The 17,651-nt window shown below is 44.0% G+C and overlaps 2 protein-coding genes across 10 annotated transcripts in view; one reads left to right on the forward strand and one right to left on the reverse strand.

Annotated features, from left to right (window-relative positions):
* Positions 1-8,585, forward strand: part of DVL1 (dishevelled segment polarity protein 1) — a 69,973-nt gene extending 61,388 nt beyond the window's left edge. For 8 of the 9 annotated variants that reach the window (XM_071766683.1, XM_071766684.1, XM_071766685.1 and 5 more), the window contains 2 exons: positions 250-456; positions 4,112-8,585. In XM_071766683.1, the coding sequence (XP_071622784.1) occupies positions 250-456; positions 4,112-4,527 (623 nt within the window). In that variant the 3' untranslated portion in view covers positions 4,528-8,585. The other variant, XM_071766691.1, reaches the window with a different exon arrangement.
* TAS1R3 (taste 1 receptor member 3) lies at positions 5,564-17,551 on the reverse strand. The gene is made up of 6 exons (XM_071766682.1): positions 15,417-17,551; positions 14,886-15,186; positions 13,683-14,462; positions 13,156-13,359; positions 12,758-12,878; positions 5,564-12,134 (listed from the first exon to the last, which is right to left on the reverse strand). Exons 1-6 carry the CDS (start codon positions 15,593-15,595, stop codon positions 11,209-11,211), a joined length of 2,511 nt encoding a protein of 836 aa, XP_071622783.1. The 5' UTR covers positions 15,596-17,551; the 3' UTR covers positions 5,564-11,208.
* Between the last annotated feature and the right edge of the window lie 100 nt (positions 17,552-17,651).

Here is a 17,651-nt window from a genome sequence, read left to right on the forward strand (position 1 = left end):
AAATGGGGCATTTCACCAAGGTTCAAGAAAGCAGGATTTATTTTTGGTGATGCCACAGACTCCCTGCTTGTCAGGTACCTTGGTGCTTGGTGGTAGATAGAGATGTCTGCCCTACCCTGAGGGATGTTTTCGGTCAACTCTGAGTCGTTCTAGTCCCTCTCCACACTGGGTGCTGTGCCAGACCTTACTGATTTGCAGGAGTCAGCTGCTACGTAAGGACACAGTCTTCACCTTTTCTCTCTTTTCCAGATATGGCCACACTGAACCTTAACAATGGTTCCAGTGGAGCCTCAGATCAGGACACCCTTGCTCCACTTCCACATCCTGCTGCTCCCTGGCCCTTAGGCCAAGGATATCCTTATCAGTACTCTCTGCCCCCTCCATGTTTTCCACCAGCGTACCAAGACCCAGGCTTTAGCTACGGCAGTGGCAGTGCAGGGAGTCAGCAAAGTGAAGGTAAGATGTTTAATCTGGTATCTATTTCCACAGCTGTCATTATCCCTATCCATTTGCTTGACTTCCCTCCTGTACTGTCTGTGCTCCTGTCTTGAGGTTTTGTATGCTACCTGCATGGAATCAAACCAGTTTGTGGGTGGGATGGAGTGGGTTAGCCTTTCAGCTCTGTACTGAAACTGCCAGCAATGCATTCCCTGAGTCAGGAGAACAGGACAGCAGCTCTGCTGTCCATAGTTACGTAGGAGTTCTATACCCCGTGCAAAATGCCAGTGGGGAAGCAGAGTTTGTCATGTCCATAGTGGTGTAGATATCTGTTCTCTTCTTACCTAACACCACCACACAGTAAACTGCTGCTTAGACACTGCTGATAGTAATGACTCAATTGTCCACCCTGTTAAAACACATCAACTGTTGCCCCCCTTTTTAGAGGTCAGAGCCGTTGCCAGCAGTGGGGCTGCAGTTGCTTGGTAGCACTAGAAATTAGGCCGTGTCTTTGCTGATAGAAAGGGAGAAGAACCAAAGTGCTCTTGGCTTTCACTTCAATACTCAGTACAAAAGGAAAATCACTCTCTTTGCTTGTGTGAGACAAGCATGAGGTGGCCAGCCAGATGGTTTACAGGGCTGAAACACTGCTCACAGGGAGGAGAGTCTTTTTTGTAATAGCTGACAGGGAAAAAATGATGATACTGCATGGATTAAAAACCTGACCTCCTCCTTTCCTGCCTTAGGATAATTTTGTGATTAATTTTTAATCCTTAGTAAATTAAAATTATCTATTTTTTTGGATGTACAGATTTATTTTTTTTTACATCACATCCAGAGTGACTTTTGCTTCTGGAAATGCTGCCAGTAAAAAAAGGGTCAGGATTCTCTGGTTTTGTGATGAGTATCCTGTAGCTTGGATAGAACTTCTTCCTGTTTACCACAGCCTGTTAGATTTTGCAAAACTGCACACAAGAATTTCATAACAGGAACTTGCTCACAAGATTTTAGCACTATTGCTTCACAGCATATCTCAAAATAAGAAGCATGTGTGGGGAAGCTTGCAGTGATACCCAGAGGTTTTAGAACTGCAAGCTGATTCTGTTGGAAGGAATGCGATTATTTGGTTTTTTGGCAGCTGTTTTGGTGGGCAGTGGAGTATTAGCACTCTGCTGCTGGAATAGGAAAGGTGTGGTATTTTATCCATGCAGCCTGTGTTCCTTGCTACAGAAAGCCTTACGGAAGGTGCCAAGGTGTTTGATTTTAAAGGGTTTCAACACTTTCCTTGTTCTTCTCTTGGAAACTACACTTATGTGTTGTTTCTTGTTTTGTAACTGTTATTCCCTTGTTTTGTTCTGAGCAAGCATTAGACTGAAGGATTCATAGAGGAATGGCTGACTCTAGGGGATTGGTAAGCCTCACTTGCCTCCATAATAATAATAATAAATTCACAGCATGATCATTCAGACTCTTGTGACTCAAATGTTTAGCTGTATTTTTTTTTTCTTCTTTTTTTTTTTTTTTTCCTTTTTAATTGTTTTGGACTTTTGTCTCAGTGCACAGTAGTCTACTAGTGTGGCATTAGCATCTCAACCTGTCTGCCCCCTGTATGACTCTGCTGCAGCAGCCTCAGAGGGAATGGCATCAGGTACCTCACTGCCGGCCCAGATGGGAAAAAAATACCTTGTGGCAACCTGAGTGCAGCTTTTGTAGGCACTTGAAATGCAGATTCTTTAAATCCCTTTCGTGACACTTAGGTTTAAAGCTGGCCTTAGATGGAAACACTCTAGGACAGCTTAGTCCCTGCCTGCCAAGAAGGTGGCACTCCTGTTAAATTGCATTTAAACTCAAGGCTTAGGAGGACTTTCTGATTCTTCTATCACAAAATGAAACAGGCCTGCCAGGAAAAGGAGTGTGAATGACCACAGGAGAACAGTTTGCTGTAACAGTAGATGGTTTCTCTGTTTTCTTTCTGTCCTGTAATCAGCTTGGAGTGCAGTTGCACACAGCCAGGGTCTTCTGAGATTAGAAGTCTGCATTAACCTCTTGACTTCTTGGAGTCTTGGCAGATCAGGTAGAGCTGCTCTCCCAGATACCAGCAGCAGTGTGATAGATTGAATGCCACAAGGCAGTCTCAGTCCAGCTGGCTGGATGACCTCTCAGGATCAGTAGCATACACTTAGACTGCAGCTTTCTTACTCCCCTGCATGTACTTTACCCAGCTACAAGCTGGCAATCAGTTCCGTATGGGGGAGCTTTCATTAAGGAGTAAGGACTTTGAGTAGCAGCATTTGGATGGGGGGCAACAGAATGCATCATGAGAGACAGGCAGAGGCATATTAGCTATGGAAAGGTTAAAATGAAATGTCAGTTTTCTTCTTTTGTGAACAATATGCCAGATAGGAGAGCTTGCAAAGGTGCTTCTTGGAGATAATTTCTATGTCATTCTTTGGAGCAAAGGCTGGAACAGTCAACCTGCTAACAAGTGTTCACTCCTCTCTTATTTGACTTCACAAGATTGCTGTGCAGCATTTGAGATGAGAGCTCAGGAAACATCTCTTCAAAAGCCTCATCTGAATGAATCTGTAGTAGCTGGTGGTAGCATCTGAACCCAAGTTAATATCTTCATTTAAAGATGGAAGAAAACAGGGGCACAAGGCAGGACAGGGGTTTTCCCAGAGAAGAGCTGATAGGGGTTACAATCAGCAAATACCAGTGTGGAGTCAGAAGGTCATAATCATCTGTAGTTCAAGCGTGTGGGAGCTCAGAATCATTCTGGTTTTCCCCCTCTCAGTACCCCCAGGTGACTCAGTGGCTCATTCAGACTCAAAGGCTGGTCCCCAGGTGGCTGGGGATCCTTTTTGGGAAGACATCTGGCACTAAGATGGCATGAACTTAATGGTATTCTGTAGCTTGGTTTTTTGGGGTTTTTAAAATAACAATTAACTTGGAAATGTCTCCTCACATCACCCTAGCCTGTCTCTCGTGGTAACAGAGCATAACCTTCAACTTTTTTGCGTAAAATCAGTTCCTGAAATTCAGTGAACCTTGTAAGTAGCAACAACTCATCTTACACACCAACAGCAGTCCTGGTTTTTCTCTGGGTTGGTTTAGTGGCCTCTGCTGGGAACATCCTGAACGTTTTCATGATTGACCCCAGAGCAATTCAACAGGTTTTGAGGAATTCTCCAACAACGGAACACTATGCTGATGAAGTTTAAAAGAATCCACCCACTGAAGCCAACAGTAGGACAGCTGTTAACCTCAGGTGATGTGGACCTGGGTGCAGTGCACCCAAAGACAACAGAGAAGGCAAAGGAGTTTCTTTTTGCAAAGTTTTTGCTGATGGAAGATGGCAAAGACAGTTACCACGAGGATGGCAAAGACAGTTACCACGAGATGCACCTTGTTCGCTGGAGATGAAACCCAGATCTTAGCTGCTGCTGCTTTCACTGTGCAACGTGTCTGTATCCCTGTGCATGGCACAACCTTGTCACCTTTGTTACCATTGCTAAATCCCATCAGCCACCACCAGCAGCACGTTCAGACCTTGTTTTTGTCATCCTTATCACCATCACCGTGGTCACCGATCCCTGGGTGTCAGTAGGCGCCAGCAACACGCACCTGATGCTAACCTGATGCTTTTTTTTTTTTGTCCCCGGTGGGGCTTTAGGAAGCAAAAGCAGCGGCTCGAACCGAAGCACCAGTGAGAACAGCAGGAGAGCTCTTGGCAGGGAGAAGGACCTGAAGTCAGCTGGCAGCGGCAGCGAGTCGGAGCAGACATCCCGCAGTGGCACCAGCGCCGTGCGTCGGGAGCGGCCCGGCAGCCAGCTCAGCCACCGCAGCCACGGCTCTGCCACCCACAGCGAGAGAAGCCACCACAGCAGCCATCATTCTTACGGCCCCCCAGGAGTCCCACCCCTCTACAGTCTCCCCAAGCTGGGTTCCAAAGTCTACGGGACGAGCGGACCCCCGGGAGGGCCTCCAGTGAGGGAACTGAGCTCTGTTCCTCCAGAGCTGACAGGGAGCCGGCAGTCCTTCCAGAAGGCAATGGGCAACCCTTGTGAATTCTTTGTTGACATCATGTGAGAGAAAGTGCCTTCAGACTCTGCTGGGGAGAAGGGCTGGGAGGGGGGAAGACTATTTGGGGGAAGGGTGGGTGATTTGGCCATTGGCGAACACTTAAAATGGAAGAGACTTGGCTGTCTTGCATGTCATGCCTTTCTGCTTTGCAGTTGTGTTGCAGAAAAATCAACAAAACAAAACAAAAAAACCCTCCCACAAAAAAAAAATTCTCCTGGGATTGTTAAATATCAACAAATTGATGGCATCTTTTCTTTATCCTTTTCCCCTCTCTGCTCCTTCTGTTTTCGATAATGAATGCCTGGTGTATATTCACATCTTACTGAGCTTTGGTGATTGTGGCACCTACTTCACTGCAATTAGTGTATCTTTTTGGCTGATTCAGACTGTTATTTCACATGACTTCTAAATTTCCAAGAATGCATAGTAGCACTTTCATTTTTCGCTGCTTTTTCTCTTACAAGGAAAAAAAATGGCCATTGGCTGCTATCTGTGATACTGCCTTGTAATGCTGTTTCTTTGATGCATCAGCCAGCACTCTTAGCAGACATGTCACTGCAGATGTACAGACAACATATGCTCGGAAAGGAGCAGGCTCAAACCAATGCCTAGCTGAAAATAAAGTTGTGGCTACCTTCTGCTAACTAGGGAATACAAATCAATATTTTATTTTTAGGTATTATTCTATCAAGGGAGCGGTGGAGTCTTGCTACTGGAAGTGTTCATTGTGCAAAGCTTGTGAAGTTATTTCATTTGGTATCATGAGAGTGCAGTCTGTTCCTGGACATTTCAGCCACATCACTGCTGACACATATGTCTTTCTTTTGGTTACCATGCATACTTGCTGACAGGTTTTAAACGCTGTTTCCACAGAAATAGGGCAATTGCTGCTATGTGATTCATGTGGTGTAGCTGCAGCTTTTCCCTTCTGAAGGGAATATTTATCCTCTTCCACCAGATGTAGGTAAATCCTGGCTCCTTCTGGGACACAGCTATTCATGTTGATCATCTTATTTTCCTTTTTTAATTTCTAAGCAGTACCTTTCTCTTTCTAACAGAAACCTAGAGATCCCACTTGCAGTGTTACCCAAGGGAACATGTTCTCAGCACAGACATGGTACATTGAGTGAATCTCTACACCTGGCACAGAGCAAGACCTGTGCTAAAGCTCCTGCTGGGGAGCTTTGACTTAAGCAACTGCTGTTGTGTATCCCCAAAATTTCATTACTGTCTGTTTTTTGCTCTAAGGCTATGGACACTTGATAAAGTGTGTTCAGGAACCTTTACTGAGGTTCATCAAGAAGCTTTTTCAAAGTATATGAGGAAGGGCATGGTAAGAGCACCTCCACACAGCTGTGGTGGCTCATTTCATAGGAAAAAATGTGTTAATCTGCAGTTACTTGGTGATATTTGACCATGGGGCCATGCCTCAGTTAAATACTCCCCTGTGAGATACCTGCTTGTGGCAGGGTATAGGACAGGTGCTTTAAATTCAGTCTGGTCTATATAAGCATTTTCTTCACTGGTAAGAAACTTCTCTTTGTTCTGTTCCATGCTTTCTGGGCAGTGTGAATATCTAGTATTAGTGTCAAACCAGGTCTTTCTCACTGTGTTCCTGGAGCTTCATGTTCCTTTGTCAGCCTGAAAAATTACTCTTCAGACTGTTTATTTTTATGTTGTTCATTCTCATAGGTTTTTTTCACTTTTCTTATTGCAGGTCTGTGTGTAAACACATCCTTTTTGCAAAAGACTTCAGTCTCCCTTTCCAAAGGGAGCCAGGCATTTAGCAAACCGTGGACTTGGACTAGGTACTCAAGTCACTGGGCTTCTAAACTACCTTTAGGCAGGATTTTTTCCAAAAAACTCCTGAAGAGCTACATCACATTTCTGAAAGCAATGATCCATCTGATGGGCTGGTATAGGTTGTAAAGTTGGTAATGGCTTGTTCAAAAGAACAGCACTACCTAAGACTTGACTGTTGAAAAGCATCCTTTCTTTTCCTTTCCTCCTTCCTAAACACAGCAAAGATGCTAACTCAAGTCAGTAAAGCATTTTGAAATATTGTCATTTAAAGCAATTAAATAAATCAGGGTAAAGTAATTCTGCCAGGTCTCCAGGAGACACTGAAGAAGTCTATGACTTTACTGACAATCACTAGTGGTTCTACTTTTAAATGAATTTTAACTTTTCTGGACTCCAATATGTTAAGATTTTTCTGGCCCACTTTGTCTTCTAGCAGAACTTACAGGGCTGGAGAAAAGGACTAGTCATTTTAATATATTTTAAAACGGGATTAAAGCTGAGCTTTCACCCATGGAAGAAACTCGTTTAATTTCCTCATGTCTTTTCAGGAGTTTACACACCTGCTGGGTTTTTTTGTTTGTTTGTTTTTGTTTGGTTTGGTTTTTGGTTTTGTTGTTGTTGTTGTTTGGGTGGGTTTTTTTGTTTTTGTTGTTGTTGTTTTTGTTGTTGTTTTTGTCTTGTTACTCTGTTGGCAGAAACTGCTCTGTGTCTTGCTGATGTTTGCTGCTATGTTGAAACAACTGTGTAAGATTCTTATGTGTTTGTGGGTAACTCTGGAATGAGGCTGACAGTCTAACATCCACATGGGAAAGTGTCAGGCTGCTGAGGAAATCCAGCTGCTAAACCCAGCCTGGGCTGGCTTCACCCAGAGTCAGGCAGATCAGGAGTACTCTGGATGTCCTGGCAGCTCTGCTGAGTGGTTCATACTGTTGAGCTTGTAGAACCTGCTCCTGAGAGCAGTAGGAGAATATCAATGATCCTTCTGTGAGCAGTGAAATACAGAGTGGCCACTGTGTGTAAAACAAAAGTTGAATTTCCCTCCCTTGTAGGACAGTGGAGAGACAGGTTGGAGTGAAAGGGAGGTTAGACTCTTAATTGTAACAGGTGGATGAAGACAGGAGAGTTCCCATATCCCATCCTTGGCTTTCAGTGCATGTGTCATTGCAATACAGGGGCTTTGGAGGCCAACTGTGTGAGTTTTTCCTATGTGATACAGTAGAACCAGCAGAAGGAAGTGCCACCAATGCTAATGAAACTTATTACAGTAGGAGGTACTGTGCCAGAGGGGAGAAAATTTAAAGGCTGCAGTCCTGCAAAACTGTTTTGTTTCTCTCACCAGGGCCTGAAATTTTTCTTTGATTTTAACGTTGAGTAACTGGCACTGGCTGGGCTGTGGAACACATGAGTTGTGCCTCTACAAGGAGAAATGGTGGGTTTGCTACACAGGGCAATGAAACAACCACTTAATAGGAGCCTTAAATAGTTGTCATTGTTATTTTGGAAGTGAGAACCTCAACATCTCACCAGCTGGGCTTCATGTTCCTGCATACCTCCCACAGCTTTTAACAGGGACTCACAGGGATGTTTGGAAGATGATAGAAAATGATAAGAAAACAGTTTGGGATGATGTCCTGTAGCCAAAGGAGGTACTTTGTGTAGGGGTAGTGTACCCACCCAGTATATTAACTCTGAGGAGTAAGGATTTTGGCAAACGGTCTTAAAAGCACTGCTGTTGTCTTTTACCTCCTGTTAATAAATCTACTTTTCAAAGGTAACAGTCCCCTGGACACCTTATCCAAAGGTATATTGGATGGCAAGCAACGATGCACAGACATTGACTTTTGATATTGTTTTTGTTCAGTTCAAATGGGCAGTCCCATCTGGAGACTTGACAGCTCATGGGTTGATGTAATTGTTTTTGGTTTGCATTTAACTGGATTGTAATAAGATTGACTTAAAATTATTAATTCTAATCAGTGATTAGAAATATATGTAAAGAATTTTATGTACAGTAGAGGAACAAAGTTACATGATTTTAAATAATGAAAACCCAGACTATCACCTATTCTAGAGTTGGTTCTACTCAAAGAGTAACCTCTTACTAGCATGGACTGCACTGTTCCTGTTAAATGTCTATTGCATAATTGAATTCTTTTTTGTAGATATTGTATTAAAACCCAAGTGTCTGTATAGTTAATATATAGCTGCTTATGTGTAAATGCTATTTTAAACACTAAAAAGCTTTTAATTTTATGTGATAACCACGGTGTATGGTTTCAGTTCTTTGCAATACTTCATTATCTTTTATTCAAGAGTGAGGAAATATCAGTTGCATCTTACTCTTCTTTTGTCCCCTGCCAGATAGGTTTTGTCCTCTTGACAGAAGATTGTTGAGGAGCTAATGGTAGGCAGCTTGGAGTTCTGTGATTTAATGAGACTTGAGAGGTGCTTACAGGTCAAAATATGACAAATTTTGCAAATATTCACCTGTAAACCAAGTCACAGATTCAAATGCAGAGGCCTGACTCTTCCAGGCAGGCCGAGGACATCGGACTGGAAACACAAGCCCCTGCCATTCATCAGGAGGGCTGTAGCTTTGAGCTGATGGCTAGTCTATTGATGCAGAAGTTGTCCTTTCCCCTTGAATCACCCTGCCTCTTAATTACTGAGCTTCTCCCTCTTACAGCTTGGCAGGAGCAGGTATACAGGAAAGGCTGAAGGAAGTTCCTGGAAGTAAAAGGCAGCTGCAGGATTCATCCTGTTACAAAGACATGAGCTGGAACAAGTTATCCTGCCTGCAGACCCAGGAGATGAATCTGCAGGCAGAACCCATCAGTACATTCAGCTGTTTATGTGAATATTCAGTTTTTCTGGACTCTGTTTACAGACTCCATCTGAGAAAAGCTAGGATCAGTAGGACACCACTGTGCAGACTGACTGGTAAGCCTTACACCACTGTGTTTGTCATGCAACAAAAGAACACCCAGCCTCCCTGTCAGGTCTGGGTGGTTCATGTACAAAGAACACCCACAGCCTGATGAGGCAGAGTCCCTCCTCTCAGCTGGTAGAGATCAAGCAGCAAAGGGACAGACAAAGCAGCAGTCATTAAGGGAGACACTCATTACAAATGGCACAGTTCTGCAGCAGATTTCTGTAAGAGCTCGTGAGAAAGTCTTCCAGTGGAGTTTCCCATATTCGCCCTTTCAAACCATCTGTGTTTCCACAGGATGCAAAATGTCTAGCAACATTGTCCCAGTTAGGTGAACTTTATATGTTCAGAGGTTTGGACATAACTTTTGCAGCCTTTGCAGGGCCTGATTGCCTCCAGCTGACCCAGGGTGAATTGTCTGCAGGTGACTGCAATTGGTTGAGCTGATTGATAGCTACTTTGTCCTTCCCCCCTTTCCCTCCAACCTCTGCTTCCTCCTAAAGAAGGACAAGAAAAATCACTCCCTTGTGTCTCTCTCTCTGCAGCTAGAAAGAGAAGCAATGGAGGTAAATTTGATTTTTCCTTCTCTATTTTTGGAATTACAATCAAAACCTAATGCTTCTCTGCAATGAAGTCCCAACACTGAGGTGAGGATTACTGCTGAGGTTGTCAGGTGCTCACCAAGACCCGCTGCAGTCTCCAGAAACGAGGACTTGCAGTCTTCAGGTCAGTTTTTAATTATTTTTAATCACACTGGGGAGTACTTTTGTCAAATGTGTCACTTTTTATTTTTTCTCCAGTACACCAGGGGAATTTTATGTGTAGGTGGCCACAGAAACCTAGGACAACTGGCTTTGCAGGCCACCAGAAAGCTCTAAGAATGAAAATATTTTCAGGTTTAGATTAATTTGCAAATTCTTTAATTGAGCTGAATTCATGTGTTAACTTCTAATGCCATGTAGTGTACAGATAGAAAAAATGTAATTCTGATGTGGGGAATGAAAGAGCAGTATGGTTTCTTGTCCAAGTGGGGGGGAAAAAATAATTTATTGATGTTACCTGATATCTACTTGCTACTGTTAGGCAATAATGTGGAAGTTTTTACATTTTCACCTTTTGTGGATTGACACTTTACACTGCTACAATTTTTTGCAAAAGGAGTGTAGAAAAATATTGTGTAAAGGATAAAAAAATATTGCAAACTGCCTATACTAAAATATTTCTGCTTTCACTTTGACAAAATATTTGTTCTTGACTAGCTGCTTAATTTCAGAAACGAGTTAATCAATTTTTAAACAGTTTACTTGGTATCCAATTGTATTTTTACCAGGTTGGAAAAAGGTTTTAGGGAACAAAGCTGAGCACTTCCTTGTGCCCTGCTGTTTCTTTTGGGTGATCTTTGTATGGCTTTTGAGATGGGAGGAACTTTGTGCTAAAACTTAGGGCAGTATGATTTGCACACTGCTCATTTCCATGTGCCTTGTCCTCATTTCCATGTTCTTTGCAAACACATTAGTGAAACACAAATGAGTGAATTGAAATTTGACTGGGTACACACTCTTTATATCATGCATACAGTTGCCTTTACATGTGTGAATGGTTTCTAAGGATGTGACAAAGTAGAAGAGAAAATGAAAAAAAATTCACAATAGAAAACATTCCTTAACAGATTTAAACATTGACTTTGGGAAGTCCTGCTTTGTGTTTCACAGCAACGGTATCAAAACTGAATTTCATGTTGTAAAAGTGTGAAGTTTAGATATCATAATGGAAATATTTAGCATAACTTTAACAATACAGTTTATCTGAGAAAAAAACAAACAAACCCAAACAGCTCTGTTTTCCTAAGCTCTGGTCTGAGTAGCTATAGGGTCATTACAAATGGAATAATCTCATTAAAGCACAGGCAGCTTTTACTGAGGAGCAGGTGCCAGTGGATCTGGTTTACTGTCTGTTTATTGAGAGTCCTCATCTGGTTCCTCTTTGATGGAATGCTGGAAATAATCCACTTTGTTCAGTTCAGGCTTCAACAAGATGAGGTAGCATTTAGGGATATAGTAAGTCCCCAAGATACCCAGACTGGTTGCCAAAACGGTACCCATCTGAGTAGCAGGCCTGAGGACTGTCTTCAGCGTGGTAAAAATAGCAATGAAGAAGATCCAGATGATGAAGTAGGTGAGGATGGCAAACGTGATCCCCCTGGCAATATTGTACTGCTTCCCAGAAGTCTGGACCATGAAGGTGCAAAGGAAGCAGACGAAGGCCAAGCAGCAGTTGTAGCCCTGCAGCAGGGTGAAGGCAAACCAGGACCTGGTGTCACACACAAGCAGAACCTCAGAGCGCAGTGACTTGTAGTCAGCCAGCAGGTAGTCAGAGCCCAACTGGACATAGCAGAAAGAGAGAAAGGACTGGATGAGGAGGCACAAGGCAACGAGGAGCCAGGCCCTCCTCTGGGTCAGCCAGGGCAAGAAGGTGGGGGCACAGCGAGGGAACTCAGTCACAAGGATGATCTCAAGGGATTTGATGAAGAAGGTGGAGAAAGACCCATTGAGGCAGAGAGCATAGACTATCTGCTGGATGGTACAGAGGTTGTCACTGGGCTTCCCTACATTGAGACAGCAGCTGAGAGACTGCAGTGTGAGCATGAACAGGCCAAAGAGGTTGAGTTTGCCTCCAGAAGCCTGCACAAGGGGGGTCTCGAGGTTCTTAAGAAAGATAAGTGCTGTGGCACAGGTCAGGGAGAGGGTGAGGGACATCCCCATCAGCAAGGCAATGGTGAGTGGCTCGTTCCAGAAGAGGTACCTCTCGCTGCGGTCATAGCACCGTATGCTGCAGGTAGGGGCCCACTGCTGCTTCTGGCAGGGTGTGCATCTGGATTGGTCTGCAAAGCATCAGGGAGGAAGAAGGTGATGCCCACCTTGCAGTGGAGCACTGCTCCCTGCTGCAGGCAGTTCTTGAGGAAGGGTCATGTCAGGAACTGGCTAGCTGGTTTGGGTGGTACCTTGCTTGCTTTCCACCCTTCCTCCGTGTATTGGAGCTCTAAAGCTTGTGGTAGATCAATCTCTTTTTTTTTTTTTCTTTTTTTCCCCCTCTTACTTCTCTACCTCCCCCCCCAAAAAGCTCCTTCTATTTCTTAGCTATTTCCTTTCCCCAAGAAGGATTGCCCACTTCCAAAGGACCCTCCAGTTCCATCCTATGCCTCTCTTCTACTCATGATGCCTGAATTTTATCATAGCCTTCTCTCTACCTCTTGGGATAAAACATACACACTGTTCTCATACATTCTCTAGGACTGACTGAATAATATCCCCCAGAGAACATCTGTAGAGCAAGACCGAGCAATGTGCCGCACAACAAAAGGGAGGAAAAGCTTTTGCCCTGGCACGTGCTTCATGGAGGAAGGGCTCACAACTGGTCTTCACCAGCTCTCTAAACCTGCCTGACCTTGACCAGTAGAGAGACACAATGGGAACAGTTAAAACCACTGAATTTCTCAGGCCTCACCCTGAATGCTTGAGAAGGTGTTTTCTGGACAATCTCTACAATCATAGCAGCAGTAGTGAAATCCTTTTATTTGTCTGATTTGTCCTGGTAAACACTGTCCGAAGCACTGTGACAATGGCCTCTGGATAAAAGGGAGAAGGAAAGTCAGCCAGACACTGCCAGGAGAAGCCCCATATTACCCAAAACATCAGAAATTGGCTGTGCTGAGCCCCAGCCTGAACCCCACTTAGAGCTGGGAAGGCTTTTGGCTAGTTGGAGAGGATGGGAGTGAGAACTGAGTCCCACACAAGTCTTGCAGGAGTATCCTGCAGGCTGAGAGCTCCTGAGCAGCCCTGATGAATAAGCAAAAGGTTTCCTTCCTGTTGTGATTGTTTCTGCTCTTGCCCACTGCCTTTTACCTCTTGATTTGGTGTGTGAAACTGAATCTGGGACACATTGATGGCCAAGGACTCTTTGTACTCCCCAACAGGCAGGTACTCAAGGGTGCCATTTCTCCACAACCAGAATATAAGCTGGTAGCCAGGGTTTGTGCCATGGGACTCGTCAAACCTGAAGCTCTGACCATTCACTGTGAAGGGGAAGGTATTCATGAAGTGCAGCAGCTGAGGAGAAAAATGGAAGTTATCAGTAAATATTTGTACATTTGGTGTTCTTGCTTGGGGGATGCTAATGCAATAAATTAATTTTTGGATGAAATCAGTTGTTCTGGGCCATGGTTGTATCTGTTGGCCATCTGACTGTGTTATCAGCTGCTCTATTGAGCCAAGCCTAAGCAGGGGGAGAGGCAGCCCTAGAGAAGAGAACACAGCTCCAGCCAGCAGCAGAGGGGCTGCAGTGTCACCTCCCCTCCCTGCCCAGCTGCATGCAGCTGCCATCCACAGATAGGAACAAAAATCTCCTGTTTGTCCCCCTGAGCTTTACTGACCTGCCAAGATTTGAGGGGTGCTTTGGGGCAAGCTTGGTGGGTGCAGCCCAGGGCTCTGTGCAGGGCATTGGCCACGCTGTAGACAGCAAGGTAGACTGGGAGTACTTTCAGGTGGTTCAGTGTGGGTAAAATTTGAGGGAGGGTGGCATGGTCACATTGCTCACAAGGTGTGCTCACCACATCAGAGCTCATGAGGTGGTTGGATTTTCTAGACTGCTGGCAAAATTCATCGTGCTGAGCAGAGCTAAAGAGGTCAGTAACATATTTCTGGAATCCAGGGACTACGCCTGCTTTCATAACAAAGCCTAATACTGTCCCAATGCTCTGAATATTTGAGATGGAGGCAGCTTTATGAGACAGTGTCCAGGTTTCAGTGCCAATCCAGACTTTTTTGCTCAGTCCCATCCTAATGCTGTGTTCCAGCAGGGCTAGTGCTGGCTGGCTGAAGGCAAAAAGGACAATGACACTGGCATCAGTCTTGTTAATTGACCTAATGATGTTTTCGAATTGGTTTGTGGTTTTGGGGTCTGCCAAGTCTGTAGGAATCAGACCCTCAAATGCAATGCAGATGCTGTGATTTTCAGCTATGCTTAAGAAGTGCCCCTGGGCTCCTCTGCCATATTCATCATTGCTGCCAATGGTGATAATCCAGTTCCAGCCAAATTTATTCAGCAGCTGGGCCACAGCTTCCACCAAGTTCTTGTCACTGGGAACAGTACGGTAGAAGGATGGGTATGAATCAGTGTTGCTGAGCTTCTCAATGCTGCCTCCATAGCTGATCTGCAAATTAAAGGATAATAAAAGGAGGCAGAGTACAGTTGAGGATAATGTTCACAGTCCAGATCACTCTCCACCATCTTTGCTTAGTCTCAGTGCAACAGATTTTCAAAAATGCTGTGCTGGGATAGTGGGAAGTGAAGGACTCCTCTATAAGGGTATGTTCATCATAGTCATTTAGCAGGAGAACCATGAACTGGCCCCTGTCCCTTGCCTCTGGTAGCACTGTCCCACATGGCTATCTGCTTCCACTGCCACTCGTGTCCACCCTCAGCACTAGCCCTTAGTATCAATGACAGTGATAATTATCTAAATCTGTGCTTTAACAGACCTGGTTCAAAGACCTAGAGCATAGACTCTGATGTTGATCCAAACCCTTTCCCCAGCTAAAATGAGGATTCTTGCTTCTCCAGGGAGTTTCTTTACCTGTGGCAGCAAGAAGAAGCTGAAGAGTTTGGCTGTTAACAGGCAAAGATCTGATTTATATGGTCCAATCACAGCTGTCACCCGGGGCTGGTAGTTGGTGTAGTTGCACGACACCTCAATGCCTGTTGTGCCTTTTTGGGTGAGGAACAGCAAGCTGGACTGCAAGGTCACCACTTGCTCAAAGCAGGTGTCATGCATGTCATAGCCCAGCTTGACCCCTGGCAGAAGGGAACTGGAATTGTTGATCTCATTGATGGCAAACTTCATGCCAAGAGCCCAGATCAGTCCATCTACAAATAACCTGCAGGAAGAGGAGACAGGGAATTATGTGGTGTCTCAGTGCTGCTAGAATCTGTGATCACTTGTCAGGATCAGAGATGGATGGCACAGGACACCAGCACCTCAGGGCTCATTTTTGCTTCTATCTTATCTTTAATGTTTGCCTGCAAGACTATCAACTTACTTTGAGAGACATTTCCTTTCTCTTCCCAGCCCAAGTAAGCAAACATAACAAAGCAAAATTCCTCTTACCTTTCACACTTGACTGAGGTGGGCTCTGTTCTTGCTGTCAGATTGACAGTGTCCATTCCAAAAGGGAACAAACCTCCCAAGATATAATCACCAGGGCTCCTGAACTGAGCTGATAGGCACACAGTTTCCTGGGCTGCTGCGTAACCAAAGCTCAAGCCCAGCAGCAGGGTAGGCACCATTATTTGTGTATTTTGGGGAAAATTCTTCAAAGAAATCTCCAAGTGAATGTGGGAGAGGGAACCATGGGCATGGGATCCAGTCTCATCAGTTCCCTGGGAGCCTCTTTAAATAGAAGTCAGAGAGATGAAGATAACCGGGAAGAATTTGTTTAGCAAAACACGTTAAATGTGGAACTCCTTGCTTGATGGGCAGTAGTCAAATGTGCAGCAAAACCCTGTGAGAACACCTGGTTGCAAACCATTGGCCTAATCCTGGTTTCCTTTACTTGAGCAAAGTGACTTCTGGATTCATTGTCACAGCTCTGGAAGCTGGACTGGCTGCCGGGTAGGTGGTAACTCCCCCTAATTTGGCCAAGTGTCTTGTGCATGAACTCCTCCCCTGCCCCATCTGAACTGGAAGCACTTTTAATGCAATGTATTTGTAGAAAATGGAGTTCTCACAGAACAACTGGATTTGTGACTTCTCGGATGCTGGGAGCACATGTTACTTGGTGCAGGTTGCTCATCTAAAAAAAAAGCATCACCAAGAATGTGCTTTGGTGGGAGTGGAATCCAACAAGCTGCATTGTGCTTGTGGAGAACATGAGCAGAAAAACATTTCCTTGCTCACCAAGGTTGCTTCTTGCTGTTATCTGAGGTTCTCCTTGACTGTCTCTGATCCAAGAATTCACTTGGGCCCTCCCTGCTTAGCAGTGACCTGCACTTGAGGGAATGTCACAAAGTTTATATTTAAATTAACTTCAGAATGGTAACATTGAGTTGCCTGAACTAAAGGCTATTGGTAAGAGAGTAATTCTATTTTTAAATTAAAGGAGATTGAATTTGATGAGGAGACTTCATCATGGAGAAAACCAGATCTTCCTCAGAGCATCCTAAGAACTTGCCCAGAGCAGCCATTCCTAGAGTGCAAGCTTGGTGAACTGTTATGCAGCTGTACTGCTGGTTTTAGGAAGCTTTTATTGGCAGATCTGAATTTTTCACACACTGAACTATGATGTTAACGTCAGTTACAAAACTTGGGTTTAGGTACAAGTTCCACAGCATAGTAATTTATGTTGCATCATGGTTTGCATTTTTGCTGTCACGTTTGAATTTTGGAGAAAAAGATAGCCCTGAATTGGAAAGTTCAATTTACTGCCTTTTATTGGCTTACTATAGATTAATACAAGATTGTAAAAACTGCTTACATTGCCAAAGTGATCTACCACTTCTGCTACAAAGCTAGAATATCTTTCCATATATTTTTCCATGCATTTTCCATGTATGAAGGGAAGCAGGTATGTTGTAGATAACTGAGTATGTGAGTATTTAAGTGAGCCAAGTTATAGGTTTCTATAGCTGCATTATAGAGATGTATTTATACTGACTTCCCCTTAACAAAGTATCTAAGTGTTATTTGGAACTTTTAAAAATTAGGTCTGTAGTTACAGCTATAAATTCAACTGCATGGGTGTGTGTGTGTGGGGAAACTAAGGCTGTTGAATGGTGTAGAAGTCACACAGAAGTAAATATTTCCTCCCATCCATAATTTCATGTGGAATCAGGTACTGATTTCTGTGCCAATTACTGTGGCTGAGGAGGTAACTTATGTGATGGACTTGTGTGCAAAATACTCAGACTCCCTCTAGTGAATCTGTGTGTTGCAGCTGTCAAGTACACCAGTACTTTCACATACAAGGGAGAAAAATGTAAGTTTTCCCATGCGGTCATGCTACCATTTCTGCATTAAACTTCCAAGAGGTCTAAAACATTTTGTCACTTGACACACAGTGTTACTTGGCATAGTTTAAGGAATTTAATACCCTATAAAAAAATAGGGTGCATGCTGCATCAGGCAGCAAGGGAAGCCCAGTAAGAGGTATTCTGTAGTTTGTGACAAAACTGTTCTGCACAGTGCTTAACTTAGCCCTGGCAGCTGGTTTAACATCTGATCACTAGATGGTAGGTACAGGAAGCAGCTTGTGCTAGTGAAAGACAAGGTATGAACAGATCACACTGTAATTCACGTTCCAGCTTCGTAAAGCAAGCATTCCCATAAAGGATACTCATCAGAACC

This window comes from Heliangelus exortis, chromosome 23 (assembly GCF_036169615.1).
Source record: "Heliangelus exortis chromosome 23, bHelExo1.hap1, whole genome shotgun sequence".
Taxonomy (NCBI): Eukaryota; Metazoa; Chordata; class Aves; order Apodiformes; family Trochilidae; genus Heliangelus; species Heliangelus exortis.